This window comes from Odontesthes bonariensis, chromosome 1 (genome assembly GCF_027942865.1).
Source record: "Odontesthes bonariensis isolate fOdoBon6 chromosome 1, fOdoBon6.hap1, whole genome shotgun sequence".
In the NCBI taxonomy this organism is placed as follows: domain Eukaryota; kingdom Metazoa; phylum Chordata; class Actinopteri; order Atheriniformes; family Atherinopsidae; genus Odontesthes; species Odontesthes bonariensis.
The window spans coordinates 10,133,061-10,148,900 of NC_134506.1; the positions used below are offsets into that span (position 1 = coordinate 10,133,061).

Below are 15,840 nucleotides of genomic sequence, written 5' to 3' on the forward strand. Positions count from 1 at the left end.
CTCAGGCCCTGTCCCTTTCCTTCAGTCATGTGTGATTGTTCCACTGAGATAATACATTGGAGTCCAATCGCCAAACAGAATTGTTTGAAATTCACTTCTTGTGTATTTACAAAGTTTGTTACATCTTTTCAGTTGACCTCTCTTGACTGTTATGGGGATGTTTGTTCTCATGTCCAAAACATATCCATCGCCTTCTTGTCAGATGGTGTTCACATTACATACATGGAATTGCAATGCAAACATGTGCAAACGGTAAGCCTATAGATCTTTGTAAAAGGCTACCCAAGCATTTATGAATGTCTTATCCTAACCATGTAATTGTGAGTATTAACCCAAGCCATTTGAGAATGGGAGGGAGTAGAAAATGCAATGACCATCCAGTCCTTCCTCATTTTAAAAGTTTGCGGCCAACTTAACTCTAGATGTGGAAAGTAGACATCATCTCACAGAACCTCCGTAGTAAGTACTGACTCACACAATTTAATGATCCACGATCACTTCTCCAAGTATACTCCTACAGTTGTGTGGATAGTTTAGGACTTTGGCCATAGTTCTTGAGTAATAAAATCAGCTTTACACATCAGCACACAGTTTAAGTACAACTTTTATTAATACTGGAATCATCACAGTGCGTTTTGTTACATTAGCAGTGACTAAAGTTAACAAAAAAAAGAGTCAATTTTACAAACAAAGGAAGACAGAAAAAAACCTTTATCTTCAGCAACAGAGGCGAAACAACCTCAGAAATTATTTCACAATAAATTAAAGAAAAAGAGCAGAAGTGGGGGAAAGAAAGAAGAGAGATAGACAAGAGCACAGTGACTGCAGGGCTACTAGGGAGGGAGAAGAATAAAACATCACTTTGTATAGAAAGATGAAGCAAGTGTTGACTCTGCCACATTGTTATTTCTTTGAACAAAGTAGCCCCATAGAAAAAGCCCCGGTGGTGAGTTTTATAGAGATTTCTCTGGAGAGTTCAGATGTTGGCTGTCGAGGAAGAAGAAGAGAAAGAGAGCGAGAGACACTACTGAGAACTGGAGTATAGACAGGTAGACATTCATTTCAGTTACAGTGACAGTGGTACCTCAAGGTTGTTGTGTCCTCTATGGATGACTGTTTGACGGGAACTTGCATTGTGTTTCATCATGAGTCCCCAGAGGACCTCAGTGAACCCTCATGTGGACACTGAGAATCTACCTTAGTCATGTTTCTTTCAGACAAGTGTGCAGAAGTGTGTGTGAATGTACTTCTACAGTATTAGACAGCAGGAAGGATTGACAGACTGTGAGTGGGATGTGGAAGGGAGGAACAGTGGGGGTCTTAACCATGTGTCCTTATGTAACACACACACACACACACACACAAATACATAATTTCATATAACTTGGGCAGATGGCTACAAGAGTGGGTTGTGTACAGCTAATTCATGATACTGCTTTTGGTCTGATTAAAAAGAAAAAAAACACCCTCTATAGCAATGTCATCATTCATATTTTCTTATTTGATCAGTGAGATAAAGAACCGACACTGTTTTTTTTGATTATTAAAAGATAAAACTTATATTTTTCAACTTTATTCACACTTTATTAATGCAGTTTTTCGAAGTTATGAAGGCAGAAATTCCCACCATTGTTGTTCACAAAGTTTCCTCAGAGGTTTCTAACGGTTTCTAAGTTCAAGCTGTGAGCAAATGCTTAAAGTGGAAAGCTTCCAACCTGGTATAAATCTCAGTTACCAGGGAAACTGTTATGAGGCTGGTGAAGAAATTAACTCACTGAAAGAAGTTGACCATGGCTCAATATTTTAAACAGGCCATCTGAGCTAATCTAGTTTTAATTCAGTTATGTCACATCTGGAAAAAGTTATAAATGATGAGAGGATGACTGCTGGAACCTCTTCAGTCTCTACATTTTTAATTAAAATCCTCTTAAAGTGATTTATCTCAAAAAGTGGTTCTCACTTGAAGCGCTTTTGGCTTATTTTCTCCCTTTGACTGAATGATTTACTTTCGGTAGTTTCAAACCTGAAAGACCTGAGCCATTGTTCCACCTGAAAGACATCCCCAAATGCAGCTCGTAATTCCCTATTTGTGAGGCCAAACTGAACAAAAAGGGGGCCCTAAGCATAAGGGACAATTCAAAGAATTCTTAAATCCAGCAGGTCTTTTTTATGCTTATCATCCATTTAGAAAAATCTAATATTTTGACATTTTCATATTTGGAACTGTAAATGAAAGTAGCCAACAGTCTAATAACAGTGTTAGTTCTGCTGATATTTTTGAAACGGTAAAAGAAAGTGACTTCCAGCAGACAAAGGCAGCCTCTTCACTGAATGTGGCATGCTTGGAAACATTTTGAAAAGACCATAGGTTGTTGTTTTTATAAGAAACACAGCCAGACTCAGTACAGGGAGCGCAAAGTTAACCCAGTTTATCACAAATTTAATTCAAATATTTAGGCCTAGTCCACGAGTACAAAGGTATATTTAAGTAATGAATCTTTCCTCTGTTCTTAACAAATCCTGTCTACACAGCACAGTTTTGAATCCTAACCATATGGAAAAGCCGAACACGAGTTTCCTCTACGCCGACAGTTGACTGGATAAAACCAAGAACACAAGCATTCCAGGCCCGTAAATAAACAAAATAATTGTTTGCTGTCTGTATGACAAACGTGTTCGCCATCATCCATATTCTCCCCTCGCCGGCTAAAATAGTACAGACCTCACACATTTTTTTAACACTGGAAAACAATCTCATTCCAGTTGTCCATCCTTCAATGTGTGGGTGAATCGGTGAAGAAAAATTATGGCTGATTAACACAATATCTGTATTTTTACATGGCACCTACAGCGACATTCAAAATAACATATTTTAATAGGATATCTGGTTCATGTGTCCAACTCAGTTTGTGTGTTTAGCTGAAGGAGTGGGACTCATTAGCCAGTAATGCAGGAAAAGCACAATTTGATGTGATTTGTTATGACAGTGTCTGTTTTATGCAGTCGATCTAAATGTTTTAACTCAACTTTAAGTTTCCTGACTCAAATAGTTCCAAATGCCAAATATTACTGTCATACGTAACCTTAAACAAAGCATACAAACAGCAGAGATATAATCAATGGAAGCGCAAGGAAACAGCGATTGACTCCAAAAAGTTGCGGTAAAACATCACTGTCTGGTATGAGAGTCAAACTGCAGCTCCCTCTTCAACCCTTGAAACTTCCAAATACAGACTTTCTAACTTCTTAAATGCAATGCAGCAGTCGTTTCATGGATATTTCATGAAATGCAGTGTTTCACCATGTAGTTATTTTCATGTCTGGTAGTACGAAAAATCTGGAAAAATCATGTAAACAAATAAAGACTCTGACTATTTCAAGTTTTACTGTGAGACTGGGTCGAACATTTGACAAAAGCAAGCCAGACTTCCAGATAACTGTCAACATTTGTGGTGTGCTTTGTATTGTGGGAGTGTTGAATAATGTACCAGTGTCCTCCAGAGGGCATTCTGACATTGAATTCCTTATAATAGTGGGACATCAACTGTACATTGACTTTCAAACAAGCAAAAAGTCCTGCACGTGAGATTATCTCTATCTTTGCATGGTTTGCAAAGAAATGGTCCACACTTTGGAAAAATGGCGCACTCTATGAACTAAAACATGCCTGTGCATGAAAGGCCAAAATGCCTAAAACAGCTGTTTTCAAAACTACCTCTGTACATGTAGACAAGGCCTTAATTGAACAGTCTATCAGTGCACATATTACTGCTCCCACTTGTAGGTTTATCTGATAGAAGTTCATTGAGAAACCATCAAAGTCATATAGGCTTATAAGATGCTGCCAAATCCATGTCTGAATGTCCCATCAAAATGAATTAAAATCGAAATCTAGCATTGAGAGGGTGTATTAAAAATCCATCTGTTTGCTTTGAGGACAGCTCATATAACTGTGTCCACCAGGGAAAAGCTAGACCCTAGTTAATCATTCCAACACTTTAACAACACAACCAGGACACATTAGCCATTAGGACATATGTACATACACATGGCACATGCATTTGTACCTTCCCACACAAGCATACTGACAGGTAGTTTACAGACACAGAGGTGTGGAGGATGAGGGGAAAACAGAGACCTACAATAAACTGAGTGTGTATTCCCTGGTTTTCACCATGGACTGCAGTGGAAATAAAGACTTCATCCAAATTATTTTTCATGAGCTTTGATGGGCTGAGAGGCACTGAGAGACAGACTACAGCCAATAGGAGCGCCCATCATCTGCCATGACGAGCATTGTTTTTTATTTTTGCCAGCTCCTTAGCATCCCCGAGTGTACTGATCCGTGGAGAGGATGAGGGTTGAGGGGGCAATGTGAGAAAATAAAGAGGGAGTAAATAGAGACGTTAAGGATGAGAAGGCTATACCTGTGTAAAAGGCTGAATTTACACTCAGTTGTCTGTTGCTTTCTTCAGTTGGTAAAAAATGTTTAACTGTCAGCTTTAATGCCCCTCCAGGCTGATCAGACAATGGTATATTGTCTGGCGTACACTACTGAATAAACTGACTTGGGATTCATTTCACTCTTCATCTCTTAGTCTTAGCAAGAGATTAATCAAGAGTATTTCCATCCATCCATCCATTTCCTATACTCGCTTAATCCACTTCAGGGTCACGGGGGGCTGGGGTTTATCCCATCTGCCAGGGGGCGTGAGGCGGGGTACACTCTGGACAGGTCACCAGTTTATCACAGGGCTCAAGAGGATTTCCCAAAATATAATTTATTACTTTAACACTTGATAGCCTTTGTAACATCCTATTAATCATGAGTAGATTACTGGCACTGTATTATTTCTTATTTCTACTTCTAAGTATGCAGACTGCACATAACTACTGTAATGAAAAGCTTTGTAACATGTCTGTTTCTTAAAAAAAGATGATGGGTCCTTTAAGGTTCCTGACTGAGAGAAACCTCCAGAAAGTAACTGAGTGATAGCCTTGATAAGATGGTGGTCGAATTCTCTAAATGCAAAAAATATAGAGATTTAATGCTCCATTCATTTTCGTCCTACAATTATGCACAACTACAACATTTAAAGTGGCGCTCAATCATTTTCAGCTAACTGTGTTTCATGTAAAGGACTGCAGGTTCAGAGTGAGCAGCTGATGACAACTTTCACTTTTGTGACATTTTCTTTACATTTTGAATTACCAATCCTGATAATGAAGCACTATTTTATATTATATTTGTCTTCCTTAAACACCAGATAAAGTAAGAAGCAAAAAGCTGACAGAAAAACTAGTTAAAATGAATGAAAATCATTAGAAATTGAGTTTCAGCCTTTTGACACATCCAAATTAGGGAACTAATGTTAAAATATCACTCTACACAATGCTTGTTCCCTCCAAGTGTTATCAGGAGTGTATGATGTTTCTCTGTGAAGGAAGAAGGAATTTTGTATATCTATGCTATGTGGATGTGTATGTGTGTGTTTGTGTGTATGCACGCATGCCTGCACGCATGTAAATCAAAGTTCCTATGTATGTACAGGCACCAGCGTTACCTATTTGCTGGTAAGCACATTTCTATTCACATACCCACACACTCATAAAATTGACATGTTGACAATGCAGCAGAATAGATATTTCAGCATGTTCACACTGTTAGTTCAGTACACAGTTAATTATCATGTTAAAACAATTTTATTTAGTAATATTTTTGTGCTGTTAACTGGGTATTTTAAAGGAAAATAGCAGTGTTTTGTCAATTCTCACACTGATCATATTATCAGCCACCCTGTCATCGTGAGATGTGTGCTGTTTAGCCTGTAGAAGTCTCATTCAATTAGAATATTCTACAGTGTAGAATACGTGTCTGGTGCCAAGTTGTTACACATCGGTTTAAATGAATCAACAGTGTCTATTTTACAGGCTCTTCACATAAAGAAAAACGGACTGTCTGTAAGTGGCAGTGAATGCAGTTGAACATGCACATTCAGACATCAGAGCCATGTACCGTGAGACAGCTTTAGGATGGGGAAGGAGAACTCATACAGTGTGAGAAACAGTGGTATTTTCCTGTATCATACCCATAATGGAACATCATTGTGAATGTACATACATGCACACAACCCCTGTATTGCTTTCATACTGTTTTAAGTCTATACTTAATTCAGTTGTTCGAGAGCAAAGCTCTGGCATTGCAATAATTCAAGCAAATCAAACGTGCAGTTTGATGTCCCCCTTCATTTTGTAGTACATTCAACATACCCATGTAGATTCTTGTACAGTGTGATCCTGACAGGTGGTCTTTAAAACTAACTTTCCAGATGAACATATTCTCACCAATATATAAATATTTTTCTTTCCAAGAATGGAACCCAAGCCTGCTTTTTTTCCCCTTCCACCCTCTCATTCAGTCAGCACGCAGCGTCCACTTGTAACAGCACTCTTACAGTACAGTGGGTACTGACAAACAGAAAATAAGACATGCTAAAGAAAGGTTGCAAAAATTCAACCAAAAAAAGTGTGCTTGCAGAAGGTGTCAGAGTTAAACACAATGTTCTCCTTTCTAACTCTTTAAATAAAATAAAGCATCTTATTGTTGCTCTAAAATGTTCTAGTCTAGGCATGGAATTAAGGAGAGAGCTGATATCAGTGCCTATGTTCAGGTCACTGCTAAAGGAGTGTACAGACATGGTGAGAAAGATTTTACTAGCCTACAGATCAACAGCCAAACAAGGACACACTCGCTCTTGGCCCAGACATCCTACATCCATATGTTATACAGCTTAGTAGTTTGTGTTACAACTGGAGTTTTTTTTTTCTTCTTTTTACATTAATTAAAAGTAAAACTTAGTATTCAAACAGTACTGTAGAAGGAAAACATAACAAACGGATAATTCCATGTAATATTTTCTAGCAAACCTTTATACCAAATCTGTGCGCCTGATTCTCTTTACAAGTACAGCACATACAGTACATATTGTATGAACAGGCAGTGAAATGCTTATTCCACACATTTTCTCCTTTCCCTGTCAACTTCAGAAGTCTGATCCAAGTCTTCCTGCTTCTTTGCCATCAGCGAGCAGATCAAGCAGGTTTCACCTATTCTCACATCTTAATGACCATAAATAATCCTTTCGCAAAGTCATGTCCTGAGCTTAGCTTGGTTATCTGCACTAGACTAAACTGAACTAGGTTATTTGCACTATACGAAGCTGAACTGTGCTGAGGTGGCCTGGGGATTTTTTATTTTACTTCCTTATTTCATTTGACAACAATGTTTTGTTAACGCTAATATAAAGCCAATCACTTGGAATTCATGAATTCATTCTTTAGACTCGATAAATACTGTTTTTTGTCAGGTAATCTGCATCTAGTGTTGGGCAAGTTCCATGAAAACTCTAATAAAGTTTCAAATCAAAAGAAGTTCGCTTCATCAAAGGTGCCTTTCAACAACTTTATATCGAGATTTTGAATCTTCTGTACACATCCACAACTCAATTGAAGGATGAGGAAAGAGACAAAGGCTCCAGTAGCTACCTGGTAGCTCGAAGCTTACACGTGGCGCAGACTTCAACGAGCTAACTCATCCAGCTGCTGTAAGTCAACATGTTGACACCCAAATTCTAGAGTAGACTTTGTATTGAAGCAGATGGAGTTTAAACTCTAATCCTTTATGGTTGACTGAAAACAAGGAAAGCACTAGCAAGAACTGCCCGACACTGTTAGCAACCAACTACTCATGTTACTTTTTATGTGTTTTAGAATTTAGTGCTATCGGGGCTACAGAGTGTAATCTTGTATAGCTTCTCTATATATGTAGATATATATCTACATATATATAAAAATAGCAGTACAAGAAGGATAATTGAAAAATAGTCTCTCTGAGAGGTACAGTGTAAGTTTTTATTTTAATTTTCAAATTTTTGGCTTTATGTGTTCTAATACCAGTGCAACCATTTCACAAAACGCTTCCGTGTCACACACTGTCTACAACCTGGTCTACAATTAGGTCAATATTTTCTGCCACTTTCTTACCCTCTCTCATATTTGACCAATCACTCCAGTGTCACCAGTCCTCATCACTTCCTCTTCATCCTTCCCTGTTTTCTTCTTTCAGAAATGAAATAACTTCCTCAGGACACAACTGTCACTCTCACTTTCCCTATCACACAGTATGACTACAGCAACACCTACTGGCTATTGTACATACTCTGACCCCATCAAAGTGCTTACAGTTTTCCTTTTTTTTTAAAAAAAAAAAAAAAGTTTTCTAATCCATTTAATTTTCCAGAAAGAGACAGGGACAGAGAGAGACACATGACAAAACCGACTACGCATTAATTCACAGTCGATGTGTAATTTCGCATTCCTGATGATTGCCTGAATGAGACAAAGGAGAATCCTCCATTGATCCGATTCTTTGAAACAAGAAAATAAAACACATTTATTGCTCCATTTCTGATTTAACATTTTCTCTCTGGTTCTAGAAAATATATATGAATATATCTATACGCCTGGAGTACGTCTCGCAACTTCTCGTACAGTGGTAACAAGGTAAAGGACGTCACAATATAAACAAGAAAATGCACGCACAACATACAGGAGAAAAGCCCTGCCCTCATTGGGTAACCAGCTGTCCTGCAGCAGAGCTCTACCCGCCCCCCCTCACACACATACATACACACAATATATCAGTCGAATGTACCCACTCGCTCAATTTTACATTGGCCCACATGCATACACATGAATGCACGCACACGCTATGCAGAGATAGAGGGGAAGGGGGAACTAGCACGGTTCAATGCCAACAGTATTTTTTTGAGTCTTTTACATTAGGATGAACCAGAAAGGCCCTCTGGTTTGTTAGCTCCCCGTACTAGTTCCAAAGCGTCAGCTCATTGGCCTTAGAAGTACAGTGCATCGCTGCTGAGACAGCCTGGGTTCAAATCCAGCTGGTCACATGGCACTCTGACTCCCCTCTCTCTTTCAGCCGCTCCCGCTGTCATCAGTCTCATCTGAGATCAGACAGTCAGGTTAGTTGTAAAGGGGGGTACGTTGGCAAACAGAACAAAACTCAATGTTTCTCTCTTTCTTTGCCTCTTTTTTTTTAATCTTATCTGCTTTTCCTGTGAGTCTTTCCGTCCCTGGATGAGGGTGTATAGAAGACAAACATGCGTCCAACACACACTAGTTATAGAGGCCTGCTAAAAGCCTGTCGAATATTGAGTATCTAACTTTTAATGTCAGAGTGGGTTAACATTATCAATGTTATCATCATCAATATATTATATATCATTTACTCTAAAGGTGTTTTTTTAAACATAGTTTGTGTATGTTTTTGTTTTTATTCATCTTCTGATATATTATATCTCTCCCTACAAGGTTAAGGTATTTGTGTATGTACTTGGTGGTTGGGTTACTCAACACTAACACCTGACCCCCATCAGCTGACAAGTATCCTCCTCGTTCTGCTTATCCTCCAATCACAATATACGTGGAGCTGAGCGGTCGTTGGAGACCGTTTTGCGCAGGCGAACTCCTCTCCTGATGGTGGTAAGCATGTCACCAGACCCCTCTGCCCCCTCTGTCCCTGCCTGAGAGTCAGTGGAGCCTGTCGGTGGTGGGGCTAGATCATCTGGGAGGGTGGGGAAAGGAAACTGCCCTTCACCAAGGGCGTGCGCGCTGGCAACCAGCTCGCCGATCTTCTCCACTAAGCTGTGACGATTCGCGGCGATCATCTGATCCTCCTCCAATGCGGCTCCCGAGCCCGCTGCCATCACAAGGCCCCCATGCTGCTGAGCGTAGACCTCTAATGCTGCCCCTGAACCCCAGGCGGTGTTGGGCAGGCTGAGGCGTTTTGGCGATGCCTTCACATAATCAAGCCCTCCCTGTGTGTCCTCAGCTCCAGTGAAGAACACACACTCTTCACTGCCCACACGGACAGGCACGCCCCCCGCGTGCCCTCCACCTGCGTACCCGCCCGTTCCAGGTGAATGGGAGTCTCCGGGAACAGTGGGTGTTTTGACAGGCACAATGGGTGGTCGGATGGGGATGGGGCCTGCGTTGGACAGTGTGCGCCTCACTCCTGGTTTGGTGGATGGGGTTCGGCGAATGGTGGCAGTTCCCGGAGTTCCTGCTCCTCCTCCACCTGATTGTCCTGGTATCCCATGCACCCCTGGACCAAGAACTCCACTGGGCAGGCCAGCTGTACTGGCTGGCCTCTTGGTTTGGATCATGCGTCTGTAGTTTTGGGCAATGTTGGAGTGACGAGGAATTGTGGAGGACTTGTCAAACTCTGCCTGTCCATCTGGACCCTCGGTGTCACCGTTCACAGAATAGCAGTCATAATCTGAACCTAAAAAGGGGGGTAGTAATAGAAAAGTCATTGAGAAAAAATAGAAAAACACTGTCCTGTAAGAAAATGTACTTTGGTTGACAATATCAGATCAGCCTTGACTATTTGGAGCAAACACACGTATGTAGGGAAATACTTTTCTAATTTATCTTTATTTTTTTATTGTTTACCAGATGTTGTCAAGGGAACTGCCAGAATACATCTGCCATAAAGCCCGGCTGCCCGGATGATTAAATGGATAATTCACTATAACTGTTTGTAACACCGACAGTGAAAGTAATACTATATAATAAAAACTTCTGCAGAGCCTGTAAATATTGACAATACAGTTAAAAGCCTCAACGTCTCTTTTTCTTGAGATGCTCCCAGAAATAAGATGATGAATGCAGCCAGGTGAGATGCAATAAATGTGACAAACCTTTGGCTGAACAAGATTAAAGGGTGCAATAGTGAGTGTAGCAGATTAGACTTTGACCTTGTGAAGGGATTGTGTCCTCAGAGCAGGATGGGGTTGTTGTCTCTGTGCTATAACCACTGGAGTACTGCAGGGAGTCTCTGCTGCTTTTCTGCTGCTCCATACTAAGTCCTCTGGTCAGCACCATGGCCAGGTCACTGGCTGCTGGGGAAACCTCCTCCCCATGCTGAGGACACACAGGGAAAGCTTTGTAAGAGCCTTTTTTTTTGTTTGTTTGTTTGTTACATGTGGAATATGAAAAAAAAAAATCCACCAACTAACACTATACAGTGTACCGGTCATCCAACGTTACCTTGGCAGCGATTGTAGCCGGTGTCATCCTGGGTCTCTGACCGTCGTCAGGGTGTGATGCCCCAGCATATCCCTGGGAGCCCGACGACCCCTCATTTTCCCTCAGTCGATCAAGAGGTTCCCTTCTCCTCTGAACTGGTGCTGCAGCTACTGGCTGTTCATACTGACCTGCTTTGGACCAATCCTGAAGAGGTGAGTGGAATTAATAAAACAGGAAGTAGCTGGCAGGATTAGTATGAGAGACTTGTCCACTGTCCAGCAGTTTGAAGCCCTTCATCTGAGTGTAGAGAAAGGGGGCCCTTAGGGATGGACTGAGTCTCAGTGTATGTATTGTATGTAAGTCTGTGTATGTGGGCAGGGGCTGTTTTCCGTGCTTAAAGGTTTCTTAGTTGGGAAAGTTAAACCCTACTTAGTTTTGGCCAATCACCAGTTTGTAGATTGCAAAACCAGTGAGAGAGGGGAAGCCAAAAAATATGCACACACACACACAGCTAGAGGGAATGAAGGTTTTAACGAAGCAAAGCAATGTGGTTATGAATGAGTTCATCTGGTGAAGAAACTTAAAAGAAAAAGAAACGTATGTATTAAGTGGAACTTAATGGAAAGGAACAGAAGAAAAGGTGCAACTCAAGAAATGGCAGCGAATGGAGAACAAACCTTCCACATGGGAACCTTTGATGTGGGAGAGGAGGAGCTGGATCCTGAGGGGCAGTTATAGGGTGGGGACGCAGGAACAGGAAGAATGACAGAGAGAGGCCTGGTGGAGCCAGAGTGAGAAAGAGCAGGGCGGAAGGTAGCGAAGGACGAGCCAAACTGCGGGACGAGAGACATAGTCATGTCAGCAGAGAATGGAAAAGCAGCAGATAGAGGCAGCCAGCTGTGGAACCACTGGGCCAAACACATGAGAATGCAAGCACGAACACCTACAATGGAAAATGTGAACGTGCTGAATTTGGGTAATTGGGTTTATATATGCGCTGTATTGTAAGTTTCCTGTTAGCTCTGAGGCATACCTTTTATATGCAGCTACCCTGCCTACTAATGTTCAGAATCATCTTTTTATGCATTCAACTGTCAAACTCTGCACAGCCACTGCAAAACTACACAAGCTTCCTTCCTTAAACTTGTATCTTTTAAGTGCACACAAAGTGCATTCACCAAGTTTCAAAAGGTAATTTACAGTATGAAGAAATCTGAGTGAATGTACTACATCAGTATCCAGCAAATAGATGTATTTAGTTTATCTTTTTCCTTGGCAGAACGTATAAAATTCTCTCTATAAGGTCAATTTTCTTGGTCTTTTCCAATCTCTATCTCTTCCTCTCTACCAAATTGGACCATGAGGGCATGTTCAGCATTCTTTACAAGGTGGCGCTCCCGTCCCAACATGCAACCCAGCCTGACAGACCTTCACCTTCCCTCACTTACACTCACACCATCCAATAGAAACCAAGGGGCAGGAATAGATGAGCAGCTGATCTGACACCACATGCATCACAATGACCCTATATGCAAACTAAGAGAGCTAAATGCAAGAACTAAGTCAGAATATCTAGAAAGCCTACAGGTAGCAGCTACTTTACACAGTAGGATTATGTTAGAAAGGTGATAGAATGGTTTCAACCCGCCCAACCATATTTCAAATGCAGATTGAGTTGATTTGACAATTTGTACCTCAGTTATGGAACCTAAACTATAACCAGTGTACATATCTATACTTACTTTTTTTAAATTCTTCTGATACTTCTTTTCAGGTGTGTAAAACTAATAGTACAGATATGGCCATTTTTCCCACCATCTTCTCGTGTGTGTGGCAGAAAAACATTGCACTAAGACGAGCTTAAAAACAAAGTTTCTATGAAGACTTTTCTCTGTGTAGTGGATGAAACAGTGTTTTGAGTGTGGGTTGTTATTGTTCAGATAACAAATTCATGACTGAAATAAAGTGCATTTATTTGCATTTATTTATGTGTGATGCACAGAACATGTGATATAGTGTGTACTTCTGGCATTTTGGTGGCTTTACGCATAAAGAATACCGCAGTAGGTCACTGTTCTATGCTTCAACAAAAAATATTATTATTATTATTATTAAGGTTGCTATCAGTTGAATTTACTTTATTTAACAGGTTTAAATGGCCTCAGTAATTAAACCAGCACAGTGAATACTTCTTTGACTGCTTTACTGTGTCTTGCTGTTACCGGTAGCTCCTGGTTTGTTACATGCGGCTGTTGCACCAGAACTGTTTGATGTGGATTCAGAGAGATGAAATGTTGAAACTGATCTAAAGGGCTTTAGAGACATATGGAGCAGACAAGTTTTAAGTGTCTCATGATTTTTTTTTATTATGTGTCTTATATGTCCTAAGGTTGCCATCACCTCATATTTCTTAAGTCTGATGTACAAAAAGAACAAAAAGATTTCAAGATTGCAGGATTTGTTCTCGCTGTAATCAGTACGGGTGGGGCAAAGAACCATTCCTGACAATATTTGTCACTCAAACTAGAGATGGATGACAGATGGCAAGTGAAAAGAAAAGTGGTCATGTGTGCAAACCTTTGTGGGAGACAGATGCTGCTTAAAATCCGATAAATCTTTACTTTGGCTCCTCAGTATCATCTATAGGATTGTTTTTTTTTTTCATGCAAACAGATGTGCTTACTCTCCAAAGACTAAGTGAAAGAGATTAGCTCTCAAACCTGAACAAATGGCATCACACAGAGAGATTCTGAGCATTTTATGTGTGTTTGATAAATTGAGTTTATGCTCAGGAAGAAATAACTGTAAACCACGTGCCTGCAAAAAAACAAGAGCGCCTTCGTTTCTTATTGCAGCAGGTATTTAAAAAAAACAAAAAAAACATCTCATGTATGGATTTACAGTTACTCTCTACTACCGTAATAATGACAGCTGTTTTTATTTTTTTTTTAACAGTAATGAAAACTTGTTCTGTACCAAAAATCAGTGTTTCCAATTCAAATGAAAATATTTTTGCCAAAAAAAGTGAGTCTAACATACATCTCACACCAGTTTGAACAGGAGTTTTAGACATTACCTATCCCAATAATTTGCTCCATAACAGTAGTATTACAGATGACCAGACAGGGAAATACAAAGCTGCAATGAGTTCACAGCATGCTACTTTTGGCTGAGTATTGAAATCTTAAACCTCACAATTAACTCCCTGTTGCTGTTTCCTAATGTAATGTGAACTAGTGACACATCCCAACAGCTTTAAAATACTGTACACATGATCTTATTAACTTAATGACTGATGAAAAGCAACATTTTCTTTCAGTATCAATTACATTAAGAACGTTGTGTGTTCACTGTGGCGTAAACCTGAAATATGATGAATGCATGATTAATGTTACAATTATAGTAATCAGAGTGCACCTGTTCCTAGTCTTTGCCCCACAGCTTAATTGTTATAATCTTTTATTTAATTTAGTTTATTCCTGTCATACCGGTGATGACGCCATGTTGTACTGTATGAATGAGAATACTTACAGTGGTGGGGGAGCTGCATTCGCTGACTGACTGGCACGTTTCTGAGGCCTCTGATGATGCAGAGCTGGATGACTTCTACAGCAGCAAAACAGACAAAAGAAAAATCGACTTATTTCGACAATACCTGTTCGGAACTAGATAGGTACACACTGTGGGTGTATCACACACATGAAGCCAAACATCCTTGAAACATTTTCAGTAACGAAGCTAAACATGCTCCTGAACTAACATGGTTTCTGTTGAATTCTGAAGGGTATTGGTAAAATACAATGTCAGTTATTTTGTTCTAATTAAATATGGTCTACTGGAGGGCCGAACTGGGCCAATTCCAAAGGAACCCAGGGTTTTAGGGATGCTCTGGTCTTGGACAATAATTCATCATCTAACGTTGATATTTTGTCTGCTATTTTACTTCTTATTTGTTTATATATGACTGATACAAAAGATGCCACAGCATGAGTTTGGCTTCATCTGGAAGACGTCACCGTACAAATGTAAAACAACCAAAAACAAGCAGGTTTTGGTCTCTTTCTCCAACGGAAAGTTCATCAGTGGCTCATCACTAACATTTTAAGACTCATCCCCTCGAAAATGAATCATTTGTGTACATGAACGTATGCAGAGTATATCATAAGATCAGATTGTACACAATCTGTTATACCTGACTAGTGATGTCAGAGGGCATAGGCGAAGGAGGCTTGGAGTAGATGTTAGCATCCTGGGACACAAAGCCTGAATCGTGGGAGGAGACGCTGCTGAGGCGGTGGGCGGCGATGCCTCCAGGGGGGGGAGGTTGCTGCGGCAAGCTGCTGCGGTAGCGATAGGAGGAGGAGGAGGAGGTGGGTGAGTGTGGCTGGGAGCCTCCTCCACCAGCAATACCTACGCCTCCCCCTGATGAACGGGAGGCACTACTGTGGGCACTGTTGACACTGCTGTGGGGGGAGGGAATTGAATAGGAACAGGGGGAGGGCAGAGGGATGGAGGCGTGAGGAATATGAGGTAAGGATGTTCGGTGAACACAGGAGTTATGATTACAACAAAGCAAAAGGCATGGTTTGATTCCGGAGGAGGAAGTTGAAATGAAATTTGTGAGATTTGTGTGGGTTGGTTAATGTTGAAGATGATTAATCGATGATTAGAGAACGTGGGAAGAGTGAGAGTGTGAGATGGGTTGAAGTGCAGGAGTAGTTCACAGCAAGT

The 15,840-nt window shown here is 40.5% G+C and overlaps 1 protein-coding gene across 1 annotated transcript in view; it reads right to left on the minus strand.

Moving 5' to 3' along the window:
• Positions 1–591: 591 nt before the first annotated feature.
• LOC142383829 (protein MTSS 2-like) overlaps positions 592–15,840 on the minus strand; it is an 89,125-nt gene continuing 73,876 nt past the window's right edge. Inside the window, exons 10-14 of the mRNA XM_075469622.1 lie at positions 15,302–15,572; positions 14,641–14,715; positions 11,131–11,313; positions 10,839–11,004; positions 592–10,363 (exon numbers count right to left, since the gene is read on the minus strand). Coding sequence (XP_075325737.1) covers positions 9,492–10,363; positions 10,839–11,004; positions 11,131–11,313; positions 14,641–14,715; positions 15,302–15,572 — 1,567 coding nt within the window. The 3' untranslated portion in view covers positions 592–9,491. The remainder of the gene's footprint in view (positions 10,364–10,838; positions 11,005–11,130; positions 11,314–14,640; positions 14,716–15,301; positions 15,573–15,840) is intronic.